The sequence below is a fragment of the Anopheles darlingi genome, chromosome 2 (genome assembly GCF_943734745.1).
Source record: "Anopheles darlingi chromosome 2, idAnoDarlMG_H_01, whole genome shotgun sequence".
Classification (NCBI taxonomy): domain Eukaryota; kingdom Metazoa; phylum Arthropoda; class Insecta; order Diptera; family Culicidae; genus Anopheles; species Anopheles darlingi.
Genome location: NC_064874.1, coordinates 89,136,902 through 89,146,009, shown reverse-complemented (window position 1 = coordinate 89,146,009; position 9,108 = coordinate 89,136,902). Strand labels below are relative to the sequence as shown.

The following is a 9,108-nucleotide window of genomic DNA, read 5'->3' as shown; positions in this document are numbered from 1 at the left end:
CGTTGTACGAACGCATGCGTGCCAATGGCCGTGCCTCTCTGGCGGTGTCTCTTCTCTCACTTTTGATCAGCATCTCGTGGCGGAAGGACGTGTTTTCTCTGGCAGTCGCGACCGTTCGTTTGTGAACCCATTACCACGGTACAGCCGAGTGAAGGATAACGTCCTCTTTTGCAAGTTCTAAGTTGAATTCAGCAAATAGCAGCAGTTCAGTGCACCCAACGGTTTGTTCTGTCGTGTGTTCTATCTTGCTAGTGTACAACCCGTTTTTGGTGACAGTTTTTGCAGTGTTTGACGAGCCAAAGAGAAAGAGAGAAAGAGAGAGGAGTGTTATCGCAAAACGAAAAATAAAACAAGTGAAAAAATGAAAGCCATCACCGCGGTTTGTGCGACGGGTGCCTCGGTTCCGGCCATCGCCTCTGGCCGTGTCCGGCAGCGCCACCGTGAGGTCGAGAACGATCCCGAGATTCAGATGTACCTGTCGAAGCTGAAGGACCTGGTACCGTTCATGGCGAAGGATCGGAAAATGTCCAAACTGGAGGTGATACAGAACGTCATCGACTACATCTGCGAGCTGCAGAACACTCTCGCACACGCCGACGCTTCGACCGACGCATCTGCGCCGGTCGAACCACGGCAGCCCCTGGGGGTTCGGCCTGCCGCTCCCAACACCATCCTGGCATCCAACAATCCCGGTACCACCAACACCAACGGCGGAAGTATCACCAACAGCAGCAGCAACAGTAACAGCAATAGCAGCAGCAACAACAACAGCAGCAGTAGCAGCAACAACAGCAGTAGCAACAACAGCAGTAGTCTCAACAGCACCTTCACCTCCAATTCCACTGCTTCTGGCGCCAGCGAAGCAACCCTGCAGCAGGTAAGAAAATAGTAGAAAAAAAAGTATGCTACGCAAATTTGCTCTCGCTCGTTGCTACCAACGGCACCGCGCGCGCACCTGCAAAGATGTGCACACACACGCACGCACGCATGCACGCACACACACACACGTATCTTGTGTGTCGTAGTAGTAGCCCGGCGGCGCTTGCTGATCAATAATGTTGCACTTCGCTTTATGTCATTCACAAACGCCGTCATCCTAGCTGGCGTCGCATAAATTAAAATCTATGCTTCCCGCCTCCCTCCCCCCACCCGGCAACCCCTTCCACCCTTTTTTGCGTGGCACGCACTGCCGTCCCGCTCTGGCACTCCAAACATTCCAAACGCGTTGCCTCTCTTTTCCTCCGCCTCGCGCACGATTCATCTTCTCTCGTCAACTCTTTCGCCCTCGCTCGCACTCGCGATGGCGATGGCCTCCGCCGTTGCCGTGTCTCGGAATGAAGCAGGAGAAGAAGAGGGGGAGGCGTGCGCGAGCGCCGGCGAACGGGAACGGGATGCTAGAGCGTGGAGAGCGCAGAGAGAGGAGAGAGAGAGAGGGGCGCGGAGGGGGTGCGTTTCAACGGCGCCATTGAGTGTGAAGCTGACTCTGCTGAACACCTGCATTTCCAGAAGATATTGAAATGAAGCCACTCACACACACACACACACACGGGCGGTCTCTGGCCTCTCTGGCGGTTGGTCTCCTCCGGCCAGGCCCGTCACTAGCCCGGGCCTGACTTGGCAGCAGCAACAGCAACAGCAACAGCAACAGCAGCTAAGGTTAACACGCGCTTTGCTGCCGCGTTTGGCTCGATGATATATCTACCGCGATCCACGGCGCAGTGCTTGTGCTTGTGTGTTGAGAACGTCTACGGGGCGTCGTGTGTAGTGTGTTGGCACCGCACTCTACTACCACCCGGCACAAATAGTAGTGTTGGCCGCAACACTGCTGCTGTGTGGGGCGGTAAACAACAAGTCGCGCGGTTGCCGTAACCGCCAACCGTCCGTCCGTCCGTCCAACGGCGGCTCACTTCGACCTATTTTTCGGCCAACTGCTCTGCGGCGGCAGTGGCTGCTCATCGATCGCCGGCCCTGAACGTTCTTATTGCTTCTAGGTCCAAGGAACCCACGGGTTTTATTTTTTGGAATTGGAACATTTTGGGGCGAGAAGCATAAAATGAATATTGCGTTCGTAAACGCAACGGTTCCACTCGGCTGGCTGGGACCCAAAGACTCGATCGTCGGTTGGCTGACTGATTTCGTTCCGGTCAATGGAATCCGGTGACCGTATAACCTTTCGGATGATTGGCGCCACCATTTGTTGTTGGGGCGCCTCGAGGGGAAACGGTACCAAAGGTAGAGACCCCGAGAGAAGCGGACAGTCTCGAGCTGCATTCCGAAGAAAGTCGCAGCAGAAATCATAGATGGCCATGAAACACACGCTGATCGTGGTGGCGGTGATGGCGCGTCGATCACGAAATTTGCAATTGAAATTCGCGCACGTTGGAATAATTGGCCATCGGGGGGAATCGGATACTCTACCACTACTACTACTTTCTTAACAAGCAATGATGATGGTCGTGTGATGTGAGAGATCGCCCTCCTCCGCGGTTCAATATGGACCCCACACCCTATTCCCATTCCTTCTGTGGGATATGTGAGTGTCCGCACCGGAAAGGCATAAACTTGAAATCATCGCACCCGTCTCGTATGCATACGCCCGACGGCAACGACCCGACCGCGTCTCTCTGTGGTCTCTGTGGCGCCTCTTGGTGGCGGACTTTCATTATTGTCTCGTCTCGCTTCACCCCGGGATTCGCAGATATGCGCTCTTCGCTTCGCGTATCTGTGATTCCCTCCTTCAGCGACGGAATACTCGAACCAATCTGTTACCTTTACCTCCAGGCGGTAGTGCTACCACTACCTGTGGCCCGTGATCACCCGGCAAAAGGGTTGGCCTGTTTTTTGTGACGGCAACGACGGCTCCAGAAAGAGAGACACTCCCTCTCTTCACATCCTGCTGCCTGCTTCAAGCCAACGGATCAGACCACCACCCAGACACGCTGGAAAGATGGCGTCGTGGTCGTCGTCGTAGTCGTCGTAGTCGTCGTCGATGGCGTGTCTGATGCTGCTCTTTGCTCTCATGGCCATCATCTGATGGAAAAAGGGGGGGTTCGAGTGTCGTGAGCCCACCAGGCGCTGGAAGACGCGTTGTGTGTTGGGTGGCTGTGCGCGCTGCTCCACAAATGGTCACGACTTTGCGAAACCTCCCCACCTCCCCACCCCTTCCCTCTTATGGTGTAGCCTTCGATGCCGTAGCAGCACCACACACGTGCAACAAACAGCGAGCTCGCGTCGCCTCCTTCGTTTTGTTGTACTGTTCCACTCGAGATTTTTGTATAAAGCTGTCTTGGATCTTAACAGGACCCAGTTCCTTTGTTAAACTCCCCCAAATACTTTGGTTCTGTTTTATAAACAAAAAACAAACGAAGCAATGGCCACGCAACCAACCGCACCGCAAGAAGGAGTATTGATGAACCCCACCCCCCCCCCGGCGGGTGACAGGGAAAGGTCACAATGAAATATGATTTTCTTGGCTCCGCACTTGGCGTCGGGAGAGAGGAGGGATGTTGTGGGAAATAGAAAGTCTGCTGTGGTGGCGTGGTGGCGTCCATTCGGTGGTCCGCCTCCACCACGGTGGTACACTCCCACAAAGATCCCGCATCAGAGACGCGCGTTGACGCGCACAATGTCGGTTCGCCCATCTCCTCAACCCTTGGCTACGCCACTTAAGACGGCCTAGCTAGAAAGTGGCCGTTACGCTGCTGCTGCTGCTACGGTCTTCCTTCCACTCTGATTTCTTTCCCCTCCTTCTTTTGCTTCGCTTCTTCGCTTCGCTTCGAATCGGTGGTCAATCAATGCAGGTGTTCAATGAGATCGCTCGATTACACTGGGGTCCGGAGAGGGGGGCCAGCGTGGGGGCTTCGAGCGCGCGCATACTTCTCAATGCTTCATCCGAACCAACCAACACCAACGCTAACTTACCGCGTCTCTTTGCTTCTCTTTCTCCACAGATGAACGACACAGAGATGCTGCCATCGTGCTAGGGGAGCTGTTAAAGTGAAGCGCGAGGAAGCGAAGGGGGTGATATGTTTCATCATGCTGGGTGTGTGTGTGTGTGTGTGTGTGTGCTCCTCCTGGGGGTCGTCCCATAGGGCGTCGAGACGGAAACGCAGAGTGTGCGAAGGAGAAGAGGAAGAAGAAGGAGAGCGTGCACGTCGATCCCTTATTAAATGCGGTGCAATAAAGCCACACAACACAACACGACTACTACTACTACTACTACTACTACTACTTTTACTACCACTACCACTACTGCAACTACCACCACCACTAGAGACAGACCACCACCACCCGCGACACCCTTCTGGAGCTCTGGGATGATCTCAGCTTCTTCGGGGTGACACAGAAAAAAGGGGAGACCCAGAGCAGCAGAAGGAGAATCAGGAGCAATTGGCAGCTCGGTATCCGCGAGTGCGAGCGGGAGCTAAGAGAAAGAAGAAGTAGAGGCCGGCAGGAGACGAAACATGATGCCGTACACGGGAAGGAAGGAAGGAAGGAAGGAAGGAAGGAGGTGGAAGAAGAGGAGAAGAAACTTTTAATTTTAATTCCATTTAATGTTCTGTGATCAGTAGGAATATGGTTTGCATAATTACAAAACGGCAAATAATTACTTTATATAAAGAAAAAAATCATCATTATCAAGGACGAAGGAGAGAGAGAAACAGCTCGATCGCCGAGCTGTTGACCGGAAGTGGTCTGCATCTGACTCTGAAATTCTTGATTTTCTTCCTTTTGCTTACTCTACTACTCACCGTAATGCGCGTTTAGTGTAACTCATATGGATATAGACTGTAAGAATTTATTCTTCATCTTCTTCTTCTACTTGTTCTCCGATAAACCAGCGGCCGGGAGAGATAGGATGAAAGGGAGCAAGAGAGAGAGAGAGATAAAGGGATCGAGAATGTTAGTGTGTGTCCACACACACACTCCCGGTCTTAGCGTTCTTATGTTGTGCACATTTATACCATATTTTCAACCTCCCCTCCCCCAAACAACCGGATGCTCCCCATTCCGGCCAATCCAGCATAAATCCCCAAGTTTTGCAACTTCCTTATTTCCGTTCCTCATTGTGTGCCACATGATCATAGGAATTTTGGTTCTGGAATGACAACGCAGTGTGTCGAGTGTGGCGCTCGAGGAAGCCAGCGCCAGAAGCGCAACCGATTGCGATGAAGAATGAAGTAAATTATTATGAAAAACTGTAAACTGTTTGTAGTACAAGAAATGTCGATGTAATGAACGAATGACGATGAAGAAGAAGAAGACGATGATTACGATGATGATGATGATGAATGATGATGATGATGATAAATATAACAAAAATCCAATTCAACTCTTGGCCCCGTGTACATTTGCTGGAGTGTGTGAAAGTCAACGACATCCGAAATTGTACGATTTTGAAGTCTCCAGGCGTGTGATCTCATCACCAACAGCCGCCGCACGCCACGATTCACGAACAACGATCGCGCTCGCGGGATTTCATGATGCTGAAAGTGCACATTTTGTGTGCGCGATCAAATCCCGGACCTCTCGTCCGTCCGCCCGCCAGTCCGTCGGGGGGCTCGTGAACCCTCGATGGGCCTAAAGGAGGAGGTGGAGGAGGAGGAGGGGGGGGGGAGACGAGAGAGTTGGTGCACGTGTTCGATAAAAAACACGTCCGACTGTTGGCCGCCGCGCTGCCGTTTGTTGGTGCCTTGTGCTTGAGTGATGTGCCTATTGTGTGTGGCTGCTGACGTGCCGTGGTGTGATGTTGGACGCGTGAAACACACTCACACACACACACACACACACACACACACACACACACACACACACACACACACACGCGCGCGCGCGCGTAGGCTTGCCGATCGCCGGTCGTCGTCGTCGTCGGACAGATCGCGGACGCACCACATGGAAGGGCGGTGGGGTGGTAAATCGTCAACGAGAAGCGAAGCATGCGAACATGCAGCTGCAGCAATGATTGGTGCAAGCGACAGGCGCGGCGACGACGACGGACACGTAATATGCCTACGCCCTATGGTGACTGACGCCCGGACGACGCGATCTTCCAAAAACGGGGGTTTTGATCGAGCGGCGCGCCGTGTGTTGGTGTGTGCCGTCGAACGCGTTGAATAATTCTCTCAATTAATTTTGAACCACCCAGGACCACTCGAGACTTAAATGCCCCCAGAAGTTTAGCAAACAGGAACTTTGGAACAGGAAATTAATGTTTGGCGGCTGGAGGGCACTTTGTTTACTGTTTATCGGTGCGAGCAATGCGAGCAAACAGCAGCAACATTAATCTGCTGAACGCTGCGCATCACTTTGTAGCGCATAAATAGGCAACGTGTTGAGTGATGGCGAACAAACACCGGCTTCGCGCATCAATCCCAAACCGAAGCAAGTTAATCAAAGTAGTCCAAATAAGTGTCTTGCGTATGTGTCTTCGCCTCGGAAGAGATGTTGCTACTTCTTGCCCAAACCTCGACGCTACATAGCAGGGGCATCGAGAAAAGAATAGCGCCGACACTGACGCGCCCTAAAGTGTCGGACAGATTTCGACGGAACAAAAAACGCTCGACCACCGCTAGACACAACCTGTCGTCGCAACAACACGGGATATTCGCGGCGATTGGCGCCCGGCCTACCCAGAAGAGGCAATTAGTGACATCTTGTTTAACGTTCGTCTGGCGCGATTCGATGGAGAAGGATAAATTGAACAGTTGGTCCAATATTTGCTCGATATCATCGAGCCAACTGTCGAGTCAGCGAGTCAGCCCGCCAGCCAGCCAGCCAGCCAGCGCGCGCTTAGTTGCATCTGCCAAAGTTACCGAGCTGCTGCTGCGGCGATACTTCAACCGCCAGTAGGCCGGGTGTGCATGCAAAAGGGAGATGGCACGAGGGTGCGAGCGAGCGAGCGACATCACCATGGGAGACGACGACGATTACGCGGGATTGAATCCGTCCGAAGCCGCCGGGAACGGTGGCCAACCCAACCCAACCCATCTGCCCTTAAAAGCCCTCCTCTTCTAATACAATTTTCCCGTGCAGCTGCCACACCGGGCCATGGGAGAAGTGGCAAGCAAGCAAGCAAGCAGGCAAGCAAGGATGGACGGATGGTACGGTGGTTCGGTTCGATTTCGACGTCACACGGGAATTGAGCCCCGGTCGGCCATTGTTGATGTGTTAATTTACCGGCCACCCGGTTCAGCATGGGAGAGATATGAAAAATGCATAAATTGGTTCCTCCTCCTCCGACGACGACAACGACGACGAGATTGTCCGCGTATGTGTCGCTCAATCACCATTATGCTGCTGCGTCAGATAGCGCGCGCGACTGGCCCCCGAACCGGATGGATGACCGGATGGATGGGAGCACACAAACGAAGTCGGATCGAGTAGGTCGGTATGCCCCGTGTCCGTCCCCGTTCCCGGTAGTCTTATCAGTGGACTCATTTTTTACTCATTTCGCCCCTTCTCCCGATTTGAGGTCGGACACCTGCGGCACTGTCCGCCCCGGAGAAGAAGGAGTCGGAGCCGCCTCACGATCATCACGACCAGTTTGCACTCCACCAAAGCCGTTTTCGGGGCGAGCGAACATGACTTGGCCTTTCCGTCACGGGTACATTGCGTTCGTCACCACGGCACCGCACGGCAATGATAGCGAGCGAGCGATCGAGCGCGGCGCGCGTGCGTTTATGGCCGTTATGGCGGCTTGCGGCACCGCACCGCACCGCACGGTAAGTACATTTGCACTAAGCAGAGAGAGCGTGAGAGATGACGCATCGCGCACCGGGGCGGGTACTTGGCCGGCCAGCCCTGTCAGCCAGCTGGTGTTTTCTTATGCTTTTTCCTAGTGGCTCGCGGTGAGGCTTCAGTTTGTACCTGCGCCAGTGCACGCCCGTTGATAAAAGCCGCAGTCTATCGCGGAAACAACGCGCCTCATAAATTGGTCACCGGTTGTAAAAGCTTAAACGCTGAACAGGTGTGTCAGGCTGGGGTGGCAATAGTTACGCCACCACCGCCACCATCTTCACGCGCCATCGACCGTCGTCGTCGTCGTCGCCGCCGTCATCGTCGTGGAGGTCGATCGAGGACAGACCACTTGCTGCTACGAGCACGAGTTCGAGTGTACTCTCGAGTGGTCGCTGGCCGCCCAGCGCGCGTGTCTTATCTGCGCGCAATCCGGCCCGCAATCGACCACCGCGACATACACACACACACGCACACGTAGTGGTGACGGTGACGGAACGCGTCAAGAGCGGCCGAGAGAGGACAGTCTATCTTATCGCGACGAATGGCAAGGTGTGTTGCGGTCTTATGCGGGGAAAAGGGCGCAGGGAACAGCTAATTAATACTAGCTAGCCTCTCTCTCTCTCTAGCCCCTTTTAAGACCGCGGGATCTTGATTGCGGAATTGACACTCCGAATCACCGGTTTTCTTCGTTTTCACCGAAGACCGATTGCCGGTGCCGATAACGGCCCGGGGCCGGGGCGGTTCGGTTTTTAAGTCCACTAGTACCCGCCACCTCTAGTGCCTGGGGGCCACCTGGATGCACCCAGGTTATCTGTTTCGAATTCCGATCACAAGTAGGTTGTGCCGTGACAATTGTTTACCGAGATTATGAGCACGGCGCACCCGGTGTTAAAGATACAAGGCCATTATCTTCTCCGCATCGCCGCGCACGGTGGGAGGAGGAGATTTTCTTGCGTAGTATTTTTTTTTTATCAAAACCCCCGGGGGCGACCTACGAGGCATACGGAGCATAATTTGGATGAGTTCTACACTCGAGTACACTCCGTGTAGGTACTGGTACGGCGAGGGCCATTGCGAGAGTGTTCCTGAACACCTGAAAACACCTGAGCAAATAAAATCGTTCGAGATTTGACCGGACCGCGACCGCGGTGGACGGACCGGGGGGGGGGGGGGGGGGGGGAAGCGGTGAGAAGGTGGTTGCGTCACCGTGTTTGCCGTTCGAAAGAGTTGGTCTGTTTGCTTCCTGGTTCAACGTGGCAACTCCCGGGCTCGTCTGGTTGGTGTGTCCACGTCCGTCCGTCGGGCGTCCGTTCGTCCGCACACCACTCTCAAGGGTCAAGCGTCGCCAGCGTCGTCAACGTCGTCTCGATA

The 9,108-nt window shown here is 54.1% G+C and overlaps 1 protein-coding gene across 1 annotated transcript; it reads left to right on the top strand.

Annotated features, from left to right (window-relative positions):
- On the top strand, nucleotides 1–4,215 carry LOC125949579 (DNA-binding protein inhibitor ID-2). Its single transcript, XM_049676721.1, has 2 exons — nucleotides 1–877; nucleotides 3,951–4,215. Exons 1-2 carry the CDS (start codon nucleotides 362–364, stop codon nucleotides 3,981–3,983), a joined length of 549 nt encoding a protein of 182 aa, XP_049532678.1. The 5' UTR covers nucleotides 1–361; the 3' UTR covers nucleotides 3,984–4,215.
- The last annotated feature ends 4,893 nt before the right edge of the window (nucleotides 4,216–9,108 follow it).

Bases quoted from the DNA above. Each gene is read 5' to 3' on its own strand.
- LOC125949579 (XM_049676721.1), top strand. From the start codon at position 362: ATGAAAGCCATCACCGCGGTTTGTGCGACGGGTGCCTCGGTTCCGGCC. The intron at 878-3,950 runs GTAAGAAAATAG...CTTTCTCCACAG, and splicing joins GCGAAGCAACCCTGCAGCAG to ATGAACGACACAGAGATGCT.